We start from the raw sequence: 19001 nt of genomic DNA on the forward strand, positions 1-19001 counted from the left end.
CCCTTGGAGGCATAACCACCTTGGCACAGGCGGATGACCCGAAACCCCTCACTGTTGTCTTGTTGCCCACATGCCATCTCTATGTACTGTAAATGTTCCATATTAACTATCCCGTACCCACCCATGTAAAAGAAGCCTGTGTTGCTCCACTTTGCTCCCTGGTAGTGGACATCTCGCCTTTGGGTTGTCACAGCTCCTTGCTGGGGAGATGAGCGCAGCCTGTGTGACTCTACCTGGAGAGGATTCTGGACGCTTCTTCCTGGTCTCCCCTGGGCTCACTCCACATGCCTTTTCCCTGTGCTGATTTTGCTTTGTATCCTTTTGCCATAACAAATCATAGCCCTGTGTCCTCCTAGCAAATGAACAAACTTGGTCTTGACATTCCCTGACATGTGGCCCTTCACAGAAAAAGTCTGCTGAGCCCATTTTGCATAAATATAAACGCTACATTATCACACCTAATATAATCACACTATAATATAACAGCTGGTCTATAAATGTGAGCTTTCTCAATTGCCCCCTAAAGGACTTACAGCTTTTTCTTTGAACCAGGATCCACTCAAGATTTGTGTATTGCATTCCCCTCCTTCACACATGCATTCATTCATTCACTCCTTCGCAGATGGCATTCACTTTGTGAAGCGATCAGGACAGCTGTCTTGTGGACTGTCCCAGCCCCAAGGTGGTGATTGTCTTCTAGTGCACCGGCCCCAGTCTGCCTCTATGTCCTGAGAGCGGGGTGCAGACCTAAAGGCTGGAGGAGGGTCAGGCTAGACTGCCCACAGGTGATGCAGGTGCGCGGGAGGGGGAAAGTGGAGATACGCTGGCAGCGGTGGCAGGCCATCTGGGCTACATGTGCAAAACTCGTCCCGGATCACCTTTTTCCAGCCCTTGTGCCGCTTTCTGATGACCTTCGCCTGAATCAAAGATTCATTGGGGGCTGCACAGGATTTTCTGCAATTCTGCCATTCCTTCCGCCTGTGCTCGCTGGCATTCTGTGATAAACAAGAGCCTTTTCTCGTCATCCAGATTGAACGACAGCCCCCCTAAAAGGCAGGCACAAGCTTCACCGCCTCACTTGGATAACAACCGTCCAGCGCTGTCATTGCGGGGACTGGCCACTACGCGGCGGAGGCGTGCGGGCCTGGCGGGGCCGGCGCATGCGCATTACGCCGGGCAGCGTGCCCGGCCGAGCCCGGCGCGGTCGTGTGACGTCACACGGCGCGCCCAAGCGAAGCGGCGGGTTTGTGGCTACAGGGGCCTCGGCAGCGGTCGCCATGGTTCCACGCGTGCAGCTGCCCCCTGAGATCCAGCTGGCGCAGCGCCTGGCGGGGAACGAGCAGGTGACCCGGGACCGCGCGGTGAGGAAGCTCCGGAAATACATCGTCGCCAGGACTCAGCAGGCCGCAGGTGGGCGCTTGGCTGGCGGGGTGTGGGCGGGAGGCGCCGTGGGGACCGGGCCTGGCGTGCGGCGCCTCGCGGGCCGAGCGTGGTAGGGGGCACGGGGCAGCCGGGGAGCGCTAGCGGTCCCGGCCGGGTGGCCTCGGAACAGCGTGGAGCCTCCACGTGGCCGGGCGGGCCTCGGGGCGGTGCTTCCCACTGCGCCCCTCCCCCCCGTGGCATTTGTCGCTGTGTAATTCTCCTTGTGTAATTATTAGGTTGTCGTTTGAGTTTCACTGTAGCGTACGCTTCGCGAGGGCCGAGAAAATGCTTCTTGTTAAGTGGCCTCTGTACCAGTGGTCCTCCAAGTGTGGTTCCCCCATCAGCTGCGTCAGCATCACCTGGACGTTTGTTAGAAATGCACATTTTTGGTCCCAGCCCATTCCTGCTGAATCAGAAATTGGATGTAAGGTCGTCAGTCTGTGTGTTAAGAAGCTCTCCAGGTGATTAGCACACTACAGGTACAGGCTGAGGACCACTGCTGGGGGAATATGATGCCAGACACATACTTAGGAACTCAGCAAATATTTCGAGTGATTTTTTTTTTGTCTTCCTCCTTTACTAGCATGACAAGTTAACTTTTTAAAATGAAGTATAATACAGAAAAGTGCACAAACCCCAGGTATAACACTGGATGAATTATCACCAAATTCACCTGTGCAGCCATCATCCAGCTCAGGAAATGGAGACTCACTCAATTTTGAATCTCCAAAAATGGAGTACAGTGCCTGATACTTGTAGATTCTCAGTGTTTATTGAATGAACGAAATGTCAGTTACCTGGGGGCGTCCCTACAGCCACAGGCCCAGTGGGTTCTGAGTTAGGATGGCTTCAGAGGGGAGGGCCGTGTACCTTTACAGTAATAGGACTTGGTCTTGTTCAGGCAGTCACATTTCCTGGCACTAAAAAGTTGGGGTCACTTAATCTGAGTGTCGCTGTTTTTTGGTGCAGGTGGTTTCACTCATGACGAGCTGCTGAAGGTGTGGAAAGGACTGTTTTATTGTATGTGGATGCAGGACAAGCCACTCCTCCAGGTGAGTGTGGGAAGCAGCCACAGAAACAGAGCAGCAGTGTTGGTAGGAGGACAGATAGGCGTGTGCTGGGGCCTGATTGTAATATAGCTGAAGATGTTGTACAGCTTCAGTGCCTTTTTGTTTTTTTTGGCCAGTTACCAGGGCCTTTGGCTAGGGTACGTCTCACGCGTGCTGAATTGAGCACCATAGCTACACAGGTGACTGCCAGTAGTGCAGGTCATCCTGTGGGTGACACCTGGGTTATCTGTCTTGTGTTTGTGAGAGATTGCAAACTGAGCCCTGAAATGATGGAAACCGAGGGAGAGGGTCCAAGACTTGTGAGACACAGATTTCTCCTGAAGCCATTTTGTATTGTCTTCTTAAAAAATAGACTTTATTTTTTAGAGCAGTTTTTATTCACTACAAAATTGAGGGGAAGTACAGAGATTTGCCATACACCCCCGCCCCCATACAGGCACAGCCACCTCTGTTGTCACCGTCCCCACCAGGTGGTGCGTTTGGTTCAATCGGTGAACCTACCTTGACACGTCATCATGACCCAGAATCCACAGTTTCCATCACGATGTGTGTTCTATGGGTTTGGACAAATGTCTAATGACATGGCTCCATCATTTCGGTATCGTACAGAGTAGTTTCACTACCCTAAAGTGCTGTCCTTTTTATTTATTTTCTCATTTTTTAAAAAATTTTTATTTATTGGGGTGACACTGGTTAGTAAAATCATAGGGGTTTCAAGTGTACAATTGTGCATTACATCATCTATATATTTATTGCATTGTGTGTTCACCCAGAGTCGGTTCTCCTTCCATCACCATATGTGTGACCCCTTTACCCTCGTCTATCACCCCCCGACCCCTTACCCTCTGGTAACCGTTAAACTGTTGTCTGTGTCTATGAGTTTTCACTTGTTTGTCTTGTTCATTGGTTGCTTTCAGTTTTATATCCCATGCGAGTAAAGTCAGATGGTTCTCGACTTTTTTTCCATCTAATTTATTTCGTTTAGCACGACAATCTCAAGATCCATCCATGTTGTCACAAATGGCACTATTGCATCTTTTCTTATGGCAGTGAAGATAGGGGTACATATATCGTTATGGATAAATGTTTTCAGAGTTTGGGGTAGATCCCCAGGAGAGGGATTGCTGGGTCACAGTTCTGTTCTTAATTTCCCAAAGATGCTGCATGCCGTTGTCCGTAGCGACGGCTCCCGTGCACACCGCCCCCAGCAGAGCACGAGGGGGTTTCTCAGCGGGGGAATTCTTTCCTCTTCCTTAGGCTCTCCTGGGTGGTGGGGGAGGTGTTTGAAAGGCAGATTCCTGTGCTGTCTTCCGCGCCTGCTAAACCGGAGTCCCTCGGGGGAGGCTGTGGGATTGTGTTTCGCAAGTGCACTAGTAATGCTTGGCCCGTGACAGTCAAGGAATGCAGGCAGTGAGGGACTCCCAGGGGTCTGCTTGGCCCTCTCTGCCGGTCAGGTGGCTGCACGTCCCAAAGCCCCCGCTCTGTCCTGCCCTACCCCGCCCATCCCACCCCTCCTTTGGTTGTCAGCCTCTTGCTTGTGGCTCAGCCTTGGTCATGAGGGACTGACTGCCCTTGTTGGGAGGTCCTGTTGGCCTGGCTGTAGGGGGGCCCTTTCACAGCACAGGTGTAACTTGCAAACCTTGCACACTGGGCTGAACAAGCCAGTGGGAGCCGGTTCTTGTGACGAGTGGACAATTGAGTGTGTTGGCCTTTCTGCTGTGGGTTGTTGTAAGACCACATTTCTTCAGGGACTCAGGGAGTGTTTTACTGTTTCCTGCACAGGAGGAACTAGGAAGGACCATTTCCCAGCTCATCCACGCTTTTCAGACTGCTGAAGCCCGTGAGTATCCTCGCCATGGCGGAGTCCCTCTGTACGGCCAGGTCGCTGAGAGGCAGTCAGCGACCACATGCCGAAGGCTTGGCTTCTGAGGCCCCCGTTCTAGCCGGTGTCTGCTGGCGCGTATGCGTGGGACACAGGTCAACTAAATATACTCAGCTCAGAAGTCTAAAGGGCTACATCTTGTATTTAAAGTGAAACGGAAAGCTCACAGTGCTACCAAGCTGCTTGGCTGAATTTCGCCTGACAGTTGTGAGGTTCCCCCCGCGTGTTTTCCTAACTGGTTTTTGTCCTGACCAGGACCAGTAGTTACCAACCCTGCTGCCTGCCCATTGGAGTTAGTTGGGAGTCTGTAGAAATCTTGACGTCCAGACTCTGGTCTCATTAAATCCAGCTCTGAGGGTGGGGCCTGGGCACCAGCATTTTGACCTCCGTGCACTGCCCTGAGGGCAGCCCAGGCCGGGCAGCATCACTGGCACGCACACTGGCAATGCTTACACTGTGTGGGTAGATTTAGTTCAGATAGACTTGTGGGTAAAGGAACCAGTTAGGAGGTGTGCGGGTGGGCAAGGAACTTCTTTCTCACCTGGGAGGGTCTCTAACTGCCCTGCAGTGATCGGTGGGGGAGATGTCACTGCCATGCAGGGTCTCGGGTCCCGCTCCCACTCTCGGCAGGTGGACACAGTATGGTGAGGCCAAAAAGGAACACCCACGGAGCCCTAGGTAGGGGGTCACACCACTATAGTCTCGCTGGCGGCTGGGCTGGAGACACAGGAAGCAGGAGCCACACGATCCGCAGTCTGCCGTCCGCTTCTCTGCCAAGCGACCCACCCACCCCCTGGCGTAGCCACGGCAGTTCTATTGGTGGCTGATGGCTAACCAGGAACAGTGGACGTGCGTCCGAGGTCAAGGTGTCCCAGGGTGGCTTCCTCCCGCGGCCTCTCCTGAGCATGTAGACAGAAGTGTCCTCCCCAGTCCTCGCATGGCCGCCCCTCTGTGTGTCTGTGTCCTGCTCTCTTCTCAGAGGGACACCAGCAGATTGGGTTAGGACCCACCCAGTGACCTCGTTTTATCTTAGTAATCACCTCCTTAAAGACCCTATGTGCAAATAAAGTTGTATTCCGAGGTAGGGGCTTAGGGCTTTCACATAGGAGTTGGGGGGACACAGCTCAGCCATAGCACCCCGAATCTGGCCTAGTCATTATCGGGAGGGTTTTGTGCTTGATTGTGTTAGTGCCTCTCTCCGGCCTAAGCGAGGTCAGGCCTGGGTGGCAGGCAGGGCCCTCAGCCCAGTCAAGGGGTACCGAGAGCCTGGGGAAGAAGTGGCCCGAGCAGCCGCCGCTCTCGCTGGTGGCTTTGCTCTTTGCGCCTGTTCTTCAGAGGATGTGGCTGCGTTCGCGGTTGGAGGTGAGCTCTGCTTTCCTCCCTGAGGTCCCGCCTAGCCCCATTTCTAAGCCATATTCAGGGCCGAGAACCCCAGAGTTGGGCTGCCACGATGTCCTGACTGCATTTCCTGACACTGGCGCACCTCGCGTCCCCACGCGGTCCACGTTCCTCCGTGACTCCTGGCTTTTTTCCTCTCCAGAGCACCTGTTCCTTCAGACCTTCTGGCAGACCATGAATCGCGAGTGGACGGGCATTGACAGACTGCGCCTGGACAAGTTCTACATGGTGAGGGGGCTGCCTCATGCCCCGGCGGGCTCCCGAGGGGGCACCCTGGCGTGCTGCCCTGTGGAGTCGGGAGGGAGGGAGGGAGTGGGCTGGCCTCTGAGCCCCCCGCCCTGACGGGCGAAGGTGAGGGCCTCTGGGCAGTGCGGCCACCCTGTGACTGATCCTGCGCGCGGTGGGCGTGAGGAGAGCCGAGGCCTAGGTCGGGCGTGCCTGGGCCTGCGGTGTTTGTCCAGGCTGAGGGCTGACGACAGGCAAAGAAACAGTCCTGAGACACCGCACAGACTCTCGGTTCAGGGGACGGTCACAGACGCCCTCCTGGGAGACTCAGTGGTGAAGCCATCGCTTTCCAGCTGTGGAAGCTGAGCCGGTGAGCCTGTGCCCGAGATGGAGGCCCGTGGGCTGCCCGCCCCTGAAGACGGCTGCCTCTGGGCGAGGGCAGTCACGTGATGGCCGTGCAGAGTCCCTGTTTTGTCCTCGCTGTGCGGCATGCCTGTGAATTTGGCTTAGACTTGCCCTCAGACGCAGGAAGAACTGGCTTTTACACTCGGTATCTTGCTGCCCGCCCTCGTCCCCTCTCCCGCAGGCTTGTTACTACAGTGTGTCCCCTCAGACCTAGGACGGTCCCAGATAAAGAGAGCAGGTGACCCAGTGGGCACGTGGAACGGGGTGAGGACGGGTCCCCTCAGGGCTGCAGTGACTTGTGATCTGCCACTCAGACCAGCCAGCTGCTCAGCCGTGGCCAGGGTTATGTGGCACTGCATGTCAGCTGGCGGGCCAGGCAGGGAGCTGAGGGTGGAAGGAAGATGGACGCCAGGCACGTGGGGCCGAGTGGCACCAGGGCCCAGGCTTTGCAGGTCCCAGAGTACAGGTGACAAGCCACAGGGCTTCCTACAGGCGTCAGTACGCGGTGCCCTGAGTGCAGTCCCTGGGCCCTTCAGTAGCATGGATTCTGGGGCGTTTTGAGCCCCGTTTCCCATGTCCCCATGGGAGCATGTCCAGCCGCACAGCCTCCCACAAAGGCCCACCCTCTTGGCGGCACTGCAGGCACGGGTGATGGGAAACAGCCTCTGGTGTCCTGGAGACGGGAGTCCTGGCCGCCACGTCTGCTCTGTACTGCCCTCTGTTGCCTTTGCCCACCACTGGACCCCTTTATGGGCAGGACACTGGGCCGCAAATGCTGTGAGCCCTTGTAAAGAAGTGGGGCACTGTGGCAGGTGTTGAGGTTTGGTTTAACAGTGAGGCTTGGGGGAGACTTTACCCCTGGATTGCAGGAAGCCAACCTTCCGCTCTTTGCTGGGGGACAAGTTCCTGGGGGAGCTCGGAATGGTCTCTCAGTTTCCAGACCTGGCTATTCGGGGGGCTCTGCCTCCTGTGGGGGACGCTTGCCTCATCCCATTCTCCCTCCTGAAATGGGGACCAGTCTGGCTCAGCTGCTGTTGACGGTGCTGCCATTGCCACCTGTGTTCTCTGTGAGCCTGACTTCCGGGTGCGCTTGGGGAGTCGGGGCTTCTGAGCCCCCGTGCAGCGGTGCGTCCTCCGGGCCAGGTCCTGAGGGCTTGGTGTCCTGTCCACCTTTCATCCTCTGGGAGCCTGCGTGTGTTTGGGCCACATGTGACCACGGGCAGAGGGGATGTCTGGGGCCGCCTGGGCTGTGCCCCCACTAACGGGTCTCCTTTTGTGCCACAGCTCATGCGGATGGTCCTGAACGAGTCTTTGAAGGCCCTGAAAACACAGGGATGGGAAGAAAGGTCTGTGTCACAGCGTGTCCTGAGTCTGCTCACGGGCGAGTCCGGATTCGTGTCCCTGGGGGTTGGGTTCACGTGCTTCTCTCTTAATTATTTGTCATAAAGCGATGTCAGCCTTTCCGCTAAAGGGTGACGGTGGTGCTTAAAGTGAAGGCATTTTTAAAATTGTGGTTTGCGTGTGTTCACGCAAACGTTTGCTTTCAACCTCAGTGGTGCGTTCTGTGAGTCAGAATGTGAGTCATTATGACGTATGTTGTGTGTTACTGTGTTTAGTTGTATCGGTGGTAGTTGCTCCCAGTTCTAGAAATACTTTATTTGCCCCAACTTCTCACTTTTGACTTGGATGCTTGTAGTGGGGTAATCTGTCCCCCCAAATGGCCAGCAGCCTGTGTTTCTCCTGGCACGGAGCAGCCCTAGGCTCTTAGCTCTTCCCGCTGCCCTTCCCCACCCCTCCTGGAGACCCCTGGGACCGCGCAGCGACGGGAGGGCCGCTGCATCCAGGGGCATTTGGAATGTCCACATCTAAAAGTTGTGTTAATTAATTTAAAATTTCCTGTGTAATTTCTTTCTAATTGTGAGAGTGATGTAAGCTCAGTATGAAGAACTCAGAAAACTTAAAAGACGTTAAAAAGCCATTTTAACCCCAACAGATAATTTTTAAATGTTTCATTGATGGCACGAAAGTGGCATCGGATGAGACGTGGGGTTTGCAGGCTGCTTTTGTTTCACTGGCAGTGCCTGCAGACCTCCTGTGTCTGTTCTGCGCCTGCGTCACTGGGAGGGCAGCGAGGGGACAGGGGCGTAGAAACGTGCTTTTTGAATTGACTTGTTATTACAAAGTGTACATTAAAGGGGTTTATGCCAAGTAGGTGGACACTAAAACTAGTCCCCAGATGTGAGGTCAGCTGCGGCCCAGGGCATGCTGGGACTTCTCATCATTTGGACAGCAGTTAGGTTAGGTCGTTCTTGCTCCTGGCTCACTCTCCCCGTCTGAAAATGAGTTGGCTTTGAGTTATCTGAGCTTTTCTAAGTTTAGAATTCCTAGGGTGGCTTCATGTTAGGGCAGGAGTGCCTCTGGTTTTTATCCTTCAATCCCCATGAGGACCTTGAGGTGGGCGTGGGGGCATTTTCACTCGTTTCAGGACCGTGGGCTGTGGGTTACCTGGTGGGTAGCTGGTGACTGAAGTGGAACTAAGTGTCAAGGGACGGCTTTGTTTCAGATACTTTGTGTTGGTTTGAAAGGCGTCTCACCCTCACTGTTATTAGTAATTCAGCACAGTGATCGTTGCGGAGAAATCGGTAACCTCCCTTTGTGGGGTGACCAGAGCTGCTGGTGTGATCACACTTGTAGCCTTTCTCTGCTCTGGTGCAGCAAGTGGAACTGCTTTGTTTTTGGTAAATGTCTGTCAGCCTCCGAGGGGGTGGGGGCTCTGGCGCCTGCACCGGCCTCAGGTCCGTCTCCAGAGCGGCTCCTGTCTTTGCCTATCCGGTGGCTGCTCCAGTGGCCGTGCACCCATGTCATTCAGGCAGCTTCTTAAAGAGTGCACCGTGACCGCTCGGGGGTGGAGGTGTGTCGTCAGGCACCTAGGAGTTCATGCGTCTAGACCCCTGCAGGCTGGGCCCTGACCTGGGAGCCCAGCCTCGGCGACCCTGGAAACCAACATGCCACGCGGGAAGAGGTCTGTTGTGACCTTCACGGGCCGTGTATTCAGTACAGTGGGACCTGGGGGCCAGCCCGTCCCCGCTCTGTGGCCTCCGTCCTTGGGCTTGGCGTTTGTTCTGTCCTGCCTTCCTGAGCAGCACCCACGAGGACAGCAGGAAGGGACGTGAGACGCGGAGGCAGCCTCCTGTCACACCACGCCTTCCCCCACTTGTCTCGAGGATGACGGGGAGGCCTGTGTGATGTTTGCACATCTTGTGTTTTGTAGCCGAGCCTCAGTCATGCCGTGTGTTCAGGTGCTGGCTCGGTCACCTAAGTCTGGAATTGTGTGGGTCCTTTCCGCTGGAACGGACCGTGGGTGTGGAAGTGGGCGTGTCGGAGGCGGGGCACCTGCCTGCCATCGCGTTCCTGTCAGAGCCCGCCCTTCCACAGGAGCAGAGTGCGGTGCTGTCGTGGCTGCTGCTGTACTTGCCCGCTTCTTTCCTCAGGCACATGGAACAGCTGCTGGTACTGCTGACGACAGAGATCTTGCACCCCGACAGCCAGGCCCCCAACGGGGTGAAGAGCCACTTCATCGAAATCTTCCTGGAGGAGCTGGCCAAAGTGGGCGCCGACGAGGTGAGAGGCGGGGTGGCCCAGCTTCTCCCCGGGGTCTGGGAACCTGGGCCTGACGCAGCTCCTGCTCCCCCGTAGCTGACGGCGGACCAGAACCTCAAGTTCATCGAGCCCTTCTGCAGAATCGCCGCCCAGACGAAGGAGTAAGTGGCCCAGGCACCCTCCGCTGGCCTCTTCTGCACTGAGCTTTCGGGGGGCTGTGTTTGGGAAGCTGCTGTTCCCTTGTGTCCCTATGACCCGACCCCATGAGGGGCCGGGCTGTTGGGTGGGGGGCGCAGCACTGGGCCTCTCTTGCCGCCAGCCTGCCTGACGGCCTGCCCCGCGCCCATTGTCCCTTCAGCTCCCTGGTTTTACACAACATCACGCGCAGCATCTTTGAAACGATTGTGGAACAGGCCCCATTTGCCATCGAGGACCTAATGAATGAAATGGGGGCAGAGGACCTGTCGGACGGTGACGAGCAGGAGCCGGACGAGCTGTCCGAGAAGCTGCGTGAGAAGCCAACTAGAGGTGAGGATCGCTGGGCGTCCCGCGTGACGTGCCTGCCACCTCTGTGGCACCTGCCCTGGACCGAGCCAGCGGCGCTCCCACTGGGACCTCTTGTTTCTGCCCTCGCCCCCAGTCTGTCCTTGAAAAACAAGCATGTGTCACTCAGTCCAGCTCTTGCTCCGGGGCCCCTGTCCTGACTCCCCCAGCTCCTCTCTGACCCACCTCTCCCGCCCCGGGCTGCCCGCTCAGCCCTCCCCGCCCGTCTCTGCCGTCACTGGGGGCCCTGCTCTGACCACCCTGTTTGCAGTGCAGCCCCACTTCCTGGCACAGCAGTGACATGAATCACCTGTCCATCATCCTGGGCCATCTTCCCCCCGGAGGTCGGCTCCACGGGACAGGGAACCTCTTGAGCACAGCTGCGTCCCCAGTTCTGAGAGCCGCGGCGGATGCAGCGGCCGAGAGTCTAGATAAGTGGGTGAATGAATGCATTTCTAGATGAGTGAATGAATGAAGGAACAAACGAAGGGAACGTGCCTGGAGTGCATGTCCCACTGAACGGCTTTGGGGGCACGTCCGGTGGTCGCCGTCTCGGTGCGGACGTGGGTCCTCGCGGGACTTCAGCTGCTCTTGGGTGTCCCATTCTGCTGGGTGGCCCGTGCAGTGCCTTGGGTACAGTGTCCTGTGGCTGTGGCAGCTTTAGAACTCTTGTTTGCCTCTGACTTTTTTTGTAGTAAATACACATAACAAAGTTGACCGTTTTAACTATTTGTAAGTGCACAGTTCAGTGGCATTAGGTACATTCACGTTGTTGTGTAACCACCACCCATCTCCAGAACTTTCCATCTCTGCAAAGTGAAACTTGTCATCCATCAAACACTAGCTGCCCAGTCCCTCCCCCAGCCCCGACCCTTGCTGTCCCTGCTCTGGGACGTCAGGTCAGTGGGTCAGGCAGAATTTGTCTCCTGTGACTTACTCTGCTCAGCGTAACGCCCTCCAGGGACGTCGATGTCATAGCAGGTGTCAGGATTCCGTTCCTTTTGGAGGCTGAGTGGTGCCCCACTGCACAGACCACATGCTGCTGGGCCTTTGATGGCCGCCTGGCTGCCTCCGCACCTCAGCTCTTGTGAGTCACGGGAGTCACGCCGCTGCGAACACGGCGTGCGATGCATGCCAGTGAGACCCTGCGTCAGGTGTTTCCGGTGTGTGCGCAGAAACAGGATCGCTGGGTCAGGAGGTTGGAATTTCTCGCTGTTTTCCACAGCGGCTACCCCACTTTACATTCCCCCCCGTCAGTGCACGAGGCTCCCTTCTCTCCACATCCTCGCCGCACTTGTTGGTGCTCGTCTTGTGGACGATGGCCCTGCTGACACGTGTGAGGTGGTACCTCGTGCATTTCGGTTGCTCTTCCCTAGTGACGAGGGACGAGGAGCATTTCTCACGGGCTTGTTGGCCATTGGTACACTTTCTTATTCGAGTCCTTGGTCCATTTTCCAGTCGGATTGTTGTGCTGTTGAGTTTTAGGGGTTCTCTGTGCATCCAGGATCCACATCCCTTATCAGATACATGATTTGCAGATAGCTTCCCCTCTTCTGTGAGCTGCATTTTCACTCTGTTGAGTCTTCTTGAGAGACATTTTTCAATTTTCATGAAGTCCAGTTTGTTTTTTCTCGCGTTTCCTGTGCCTTTGGCGTCACATCCAAGAAAGCATCGCCAAGTCCAATGTCGTGAAGCTTTTGTCCTGTTTTCTCCTAAGAGTTTTATTGTTTTAGGTCCTAAGTTTAGGTTCTTGATCCATTTCGAGTTAAGTTTTATATGTGGTGTTTGGGAGGGGTCCAAATTCATTCTTTTGCATGTGGGTGTCCCGTTGCCCAGCACTTTGTTGAGCCTGACCTTTCCCCACTGAGTGGTCTAGTGGAGTGTCACTCACCATCGATTCTGGGGTAATTTCTCCCTCCTCCAGCTCCTAACACCCGCCTTGCCTGCTCCCAGCTGTCTTCTTAGTCCCCCCGCCCCCATTTTCTGCCATCCTGCGTCTCCTGTCCCTCCCTTCCCCTCCCACTCCCAGGACCTGAGTCACCCCCACACGGGCAGACCCAGGAGTCCCCTGCCGGGCCGCGGGCCTGCCTATGGCCACTGTCCTCACTCCCCGCCACGCACGCCTATAGGCAGTGACATCAGAGCCCCGAGTGATCTGAGCATTGTCCCCAAGGTCCCTCAGTCCCGCTCTGGCTGCAGGAGTTCTTCCTCCTTCTGGAACTTCTGACGCTGCGTTTGCTGCTTAAGATGCCCACTCGTAGTTCCCTCTTCCACTCCATAAGGCCCACGTCCTCTGGGACGTCCCCCTTGATCCAGGCGTGTGTGTGAGGCCATCTCGTGCTGTGGGCTCCCCCAGCCTCCATCTGTGCATGCTACCAGGTGGAGGGCCCTGGCAGGAGGGCTGTTGGCTCTCAGGTGTGGTGTTGGAGGCCTGCCACGCCGTGTGTGTTTTCTCTTGTTCTAGGCTCCTCCCGTGGGACTGCAGTGGACCTGGATGAGGAGCAAGCCAGAGGTGACGAGGACAGCACTGGCCCTGTCCTCCAGGTGGGTGGCCGGGGCTCCTGGGCTGCATTCTCAGCCTCTGCCTTCTGGTGTGCTGCCAACTCGGGGGGCCGGCGGGTCTGGGGGGGAGGAGGTGCCATGAGCAGGGACGGCAGCCGTCGGCTGAAACTTGAGGGACCCCTTGTCTACAGAGCAGGAGGCCTTGAAAAACAGGGCTGGGGGCCGGGCGACTGGGCTCAGAGGCCTCACCACTTGTCGCCGCCCAGGTCTGCCCCGGCTGCCTCCTGGGGAGTGTACAGTACTTACCAATAGGTTTGAAATATTGATTACTTGTGCAGTTAGTAGGATTTTAGGTATCGGTTAAATTAAATTGATGAAAATCAATTTTACTCGTTTTAACGTGGCTGCCAGAGGATTTAAAGTTGTAGGGCCTCGCCTTGTGGCCCCTCACGTGTCTGCTGGGCGGCGCTGCCCTGGGATGTGTCTGCTGCCTCGTGCTGTAGACGGTCCCCCCAGCTGAGGGGACGTCGGGGGACGTCAGGGCGTGTCTTGTGCTTCTCCACTGGGCTCACACCGTGCAGCCTGGCCGCTGACTGACAGCGCCCCCCCCCCCCCCCCCCCGCGGCATCTCTGTGCCACAGTTCGACTATGAGGCTGTCGCCAACAGGCTGTTTGAAGTGGCCGGTCAGCAGGACACCCCCTCCCTGAACAGGAAGCGGCTCTACAAGGTCATCCGAAAGTACGTTTCTCCAACGGCCTGTCCTTCCCACTGCTCTTGGTTTGCCCCTTCCCTGTCTAAGTGGGTTCAGGCAGGCGGGAGGGCAGCCGACAGCTTCGGGGCTCAGGTCGGGGGGCCCTGCCTAGGGCGGCAGGCCTGGGAGGACAGAGCCGCCTTCTGTGTGAGTGACCATCTCTCTCTCTTGCAGGTTGCAGGACCTTGCGGAAGGTGAGCCCAGGGCTTCGCGCTGAGACTGCCCTAGTGGAAGGTTCCTGGAGGCCGTGGGCTGCAGAGGCTGCAGCGCCTGGGACACAGGCGGGCGAGGCTTCTGTGGCTCATGTTGGTTCAGCGCTGGGCCCAGGGCAGGTGGGGCCTGAGAGTCTGCATTTCTAGTTAAAGTTCCCGGGCTGCTAAGGCTGCTGGACTGCAGACATCTCGGTGCAGGGCTGATGGAGCTGAGACGGCTTATTCTGAAAGACAGTTTTCTGGAAGGTCAATGAGTGCAGATGTAGCATTTCCCCCGACATTTTGTCACAGTTTTTACGCGGGTGGCACAATTGAAAGGTTTTACTGTGAGGGCCATTGTACCCACCACCTTGACTCTGCCATCAACACTTGACCTTGTGTGTCACCTCCCTGCACATCGGGCCCGGCTCCTCCATGAGATGGTACCCGAAGTACTTCATGCTCATCATGAACTAAAGTCCAGTCTTTTTTAGGTGACATTCGCATGCAGTGAAATGCACGAACACTGCCTCGGGTGGGTGTGACCAGTGCAGACCTGTGTCACTCGAACCCCATTACGATGCGGGTCACTAGCATTGTCCCACAAGGTGTCGTACTTTCCCAGCATAAGTGTTTTTAGGAAGTGGGCCGTGATGTGTCATAAATGCTCCAGGAGCCGGCTCTTCCATGTGTCGTGCTGACAGACTCGAGCCAGTTGAGCTGGGGCAGGTGTTAGACGGGGTCTCCTTGCACAAAGCTCGGGGCGGGGGAAGTGGGACACGCACACAGAACCAGGCCTGCCCTCAGCCCTGATCGTCTGCCTTGGTCCTTAGGCCTCTTCCCTGAGGATGACATCCCAGAAAAAGCCGCTAGGAAGCTCCAAGAAGGGAGGCGGGGCAGGAAGACCACGAAGCGTTTGCCCAAATGCCGGCTGCAGAACAAGACAGGTGGGCCTGGTGGTGTGGAACGGGGACACGCTGGCCTCCCGTGCGCAGCCCTCCTCCCCGCCCCTAGCAGTGGGGCCTCTCGTCTGCAGCTGCGGTCTGGGCAGCCGCTCTCTGACCCCTTTCTATCCTTGACCTGTGTGTCTGGTGGGTTTTGACCCATCGTTCCTGCTCAGGGTGCTTCCAGGATCCGTTCCCCGCGCTGTGCTCTCCTTGCTCCCAGAGCCTTTCCTCCCTCCCTCCTCTCCCCAGCTGGTCCACACAAGTGGTGAGAGTGTGACAGCCCTTGCTAAGGACTGCGCTGTGTTCTTGTCACACCCTGGGCCCTGCACCCACTGCAGATCACCAGGGTGCGGGTTGCCTGCTGCAGTGGACGTGGGCTGTGCCCACAGTGCTAGGCAGGGCAGAGCTGGGGCACCCGTAGCTGGAAGGGGATGCAGAGGAGGCAGAGGGTGGCGTCACCGTTCTCTGACGCGTGCTAAACAAGCCCCCCGTCCTGGGGATCTGCCCCTTGAAGGGTCTGGAATCATCCCTGCTCCAGCCCAGGCCACGGCCATCCTCATCGCATCACGTCTGGGCCCCTGCGGCCGGCACAGGGCCAACTTGTGCACCGAGTTGAATCAGAGATCCTGTCCCTGCCTCCCAGCTGGTCCCTTCTCACCAGTGTCACCTCCAGCCCCCAGGCGCCCTGAGCCTAGGCCCGCCCACGCCATGCATCACTCCTTCGCTGCCACCGTCCTTTGCCCCGACCCTGCCCTCGTGCTGCTCTCTCTGAGGCTGCCTTCTGGTGTCCGGAAGCAGCATATCCACGCTGGCCTGGGGCCGCCAGTGCTCCTGTCAGGTGCGTGGCTGGCACCTTAGCCAGCTCTGAAGTGAAGTGACCTGGCCTCCGCGGTGCCTCATTCGTGTGCTCTTGCTGTTTCAGGGAGAGATGGACAGGAGGACCTGCGTGCAGACCCGAGATCCGGGTCCCGGAGGACGAGGCAGGACGTGGCCACGGACCTCACTGCACCCCAGGAGCAAACCCGGGCCCGAGGCAGGAGAGGGGCTCGTAGGAGGCAGCGGCGACCTCGGGCGGGAGCCAGAGCAAAGGTGACTGGCTGCCAGGAGCCAGAGATGAAAAAGAAGCGGATACAGGAAAGCAAGAAGTGACATTTGCTGGGCCCAGCCCGGGCAGGGACGTGCTATCTCCATGGCTCCTGTTCTGCGCCCTGCGAATGAGAGGACAGGACAGGTGGGCCACATTCCCCACACCCCGACATGGTCAGAAGGTCACCAGACCAGTGTGTCCTCAGCTAGGCTGGGGCCTCAGACTTGCACCTCCCGCGGACTGCCCTTTCCTGCCCTCCTTCCCTGGCGGCGCCCTGGCCACAGGCAGGTGGCCGGGAGTAAAACCTGCGTGTTCTTAGCAATGGCGTCCTGACCCGTGTGCTTACACAGGTGCCGGTTTCCGAGCAGTGTTTATATTTTGTACCCTTTTTTGTGGAAAAAGGGTGGTTATATGTTTCTCAAACAAAATCTGCAAGGACGCCAAGTGCTGGCAGGGCGTGTCTGGCCAGCCTTTGTTGCTCCCCACAATATAAACTGGTGTTTGGAGTCGGCCGTGGGTGGTGTTGGCCCCCATTACTTGGGGTTAAAGTGCCTGAAGCCGGAAGGGTGTCTTCTGGGACACGGAGGCAGAACCGGATCCGATGTTCCGTGGGCAGACCCGCTGTGCCCCTCCCGCCTCCTCTTCACGCCCCTCCCGCCTTTAAATTAAGTTCCAGCGCTGTGCTTGCCTGGCTGGGCCCTGAGGGGCACCCACTGGGGTGGTTGTGCTGTGAGGAGGGCCTGGCCCCAGAATCTCAATGAGAAGGGAAATGGGGCCTTGCCGGCGCTGTGTGGGTGCCCGGTGGCTTCCAGGCAGTGCTGCAGCCATGGCTGAGGGCTTCACGGGTGACAATGGTGGCAGTCTCGGTTTAACCCACATCCTGTGTTCCACGGGCACCCCAGCCACCGCTACTGGGCCGCTGCTGGGCGGAGGTGTGTGGGTGAGCCCAGCGGGAGGCCCAACCTAGAGAGGACCCCCAGAGGCTTGATCTGAACCCCAGTCCCCAAAGCCCGGCTGCACAGCCTGCACACGGGGAGCCAGCACTCTGTGGACATTCTTTCGGTCCAGCTGGTGGCGGGTGGTGGCCTGGGGCAAGTTGGGCTGGCTGGGGCGCAGCGGCAGAGTCAGCTGGAGTTCACAGTTCCCTTTCCCCAAAGCCGCTTACTTACAAGGACATCTAGCCCCAGTTGCTGGTGGCCAGAGCTCAGCAGGGGTGCAGTGACCTGGCTGACTCTCAGAGCCCCCGCTTTCCCTGGCAGGGAGCCCAGGAGGCAGGCCTCTGTTGGCGCCATTCTCTGTGTGTGTGTTGGGGGGCTTTGTTGTCTGTTGACATCCCTTGGTCATAAAGGAAGCAGCTGTATTGTAGACGTTTCGGGGGGCGGGGCATATCTGACTGCCGTTCCTAACCCAGGGCCCTTCGCGGGCACATCAGCGCCACCCGCTTTTCTTACCATCCGTCCTCCAGAATCCCAGCTTCCCCATATTTAACCGCGTTTCCTCCCACTGTGACTGTGGGTGCCCGCCTCCCACCCCTCAGCCGCTGGGGCCTGCAGGCCACTGTCTGGTGGGCAGTGCTTCTCCCGCATCGGGAAACGGTCTCACTGGCAAAGTGGCAAAACCGTAAGAGGACATTGAATGTGACCCCAACCGCCGTCCCCCAGGAAAGCGGAGTTCAGAAGGTGGCATGGATTTTATTCTCCCATATGTTCTCTTCAAAGAGCTTTACTGAGCTGTAGTTCACGCGCTATACCATCCACACACTTAGTACACGCAGAGTTGTGGAACCATCACCACTGCCAGTGTGAGAACGTTTCACCCCCAAAAGACCCCTGGTATCTTTAGCCGTCACCTCCCAGCCCCCGCCAACCTCTGATCCACTTTCTGTCTCTACACTTCCCGATTGGGACTTGGGAATAAATGGAGTCGTACAGTGTGTGGCTCTTGTATCTGGCTCCTGCCCTCAGCAGGTTTGCAGCCTTCGTGCACGTGGTAGCTCGTGCGTCTATGGCTGGTGACGCCATGGTGTGGGTGGGCCACACTGTCCTTTGTCCGTCTGCCCATAGGGATCACCCTTCCCCCTTTGCCCAGCTCTAGGGACTGAACAGCGCTGGGCACGCTTCCCTTCTCGGCCGTGTGTCGGAGGAGTGCTGTGCCAGGCGCCAGCAGGTGACCATGTGTCGTTTGAAGAACTGCCACTGTCCCTCGTGGCTGCACCACTTCACATTCCCGCCTCGCGGGCTGGGGGCCCCCTGTGGGTGTGACCTGCACGTGGGCGCAGCGTCAGGTGCCTGCTCTCTGGTCGAACCTGTAAGCCTTGGTGGTGTCAGGGATCCCGGGGGCCCCAGGAGGCGAGCCTTCACTTCCCGACCAGTACAGTGGGCACATGGGCCCTGTTGCTTTTCCTTCTAAAACCTCAGGCTTACAGAAAAGACGCAAGTGCAGAGTGTTACCCCCACGCCCTTTAAGGCTGCTGCCTGGGTGCCCGTCACCCTGGGCACTGGAGGGTGCATTGCCTACAAGGAAGACCTTCTCTTAACCACAAACAAGTCTGAACAGCACAGGCCCACCTGCCGTCTCGCCCACAGGCCTGTTCAGGGCTGCCCTCTCCCCGTTCGGAATCACACCTGGGTCCCATGTCTAGTGGCCATCTATCTGCACCAGGTCCCCCGTCCTGACACTCGGGACCAGACAGAACACCCCCACTCGGGGTTCTGAGGGTGCCTCTGCCTAGACTCAGGTGCCATGTGGCCCCCATGTCTGCTCAGGCCACGTCCTGCTGCAGTGGGGGGGGGTAGTTTTTCTCACACTTCATTTAGTCACTGATTCATCACATCAGTGGCCCAAGTTTTCCTGTTTTATCCTGTGGGTTACAGTGCATCACTGTCACTTATTTGAATGCTCAGCTTGTACCCGTTGGGCCCATGGGAGACTTCAGGCGGCCCTGTTATCCTAACGAGGCCTGCCATTCCCCCAGCGT

The 19001-nt window shown here is 57.3% G+C and overlaps 1 protein-coding gene across 1 annotated transcript; it reads left to right on the plus strand.

The window, feature by feature from the left end:
• The first annotated feature begins 1200 nt into the window (after window positions 1-1200).
• On the plus strand, window positions 1201-17967 carry RRP1 (ribosomal RNA processing 1). Its single transcript, XM_033128349.1, has 13 exons — window positions 1201-1410; window positions 2392-2474; window positions 4275-4332; window positions 5915-6000; window positions 7687-7748; window positions 9894-10023; window positions 10099-10163; window positions 10361-10530; window positions 13010-13089; window positions 13689-13786; window positions 13974-13993; window positions 14824-14937; window positions 15860-17967. Exons 1-13 carry the CDS (start codon window positions 1278-1280, stop codon window positions 16084-16086), a joined length of 1326 nt encoding a protein of 441 aa, XP_032984240.1. The 5' UTR covers window positions 1201-1277; the 3' UTR covers window positions 16087-17967.
• Window positions 17968-19001: the final 1034 nt, after the last annotated feature.

Source organism: Rhinolophus ferrumequinum, chromosome 2 (assembly GCF_004115265.2).
Source record: "Rhinolophus ferrumequinum isolate MPI-CBG mRhiFer1 chromosome 2, mRhiFer1_v1.p, whole genome shotgun sequence".
Taxonomy (NCBI): Eukaryota; Metazoa; Chordata; class Mammalia; order Chiroptera; family Rhinolophidae; genus Rhinolophus; species Rhinolophus ferrumequinum.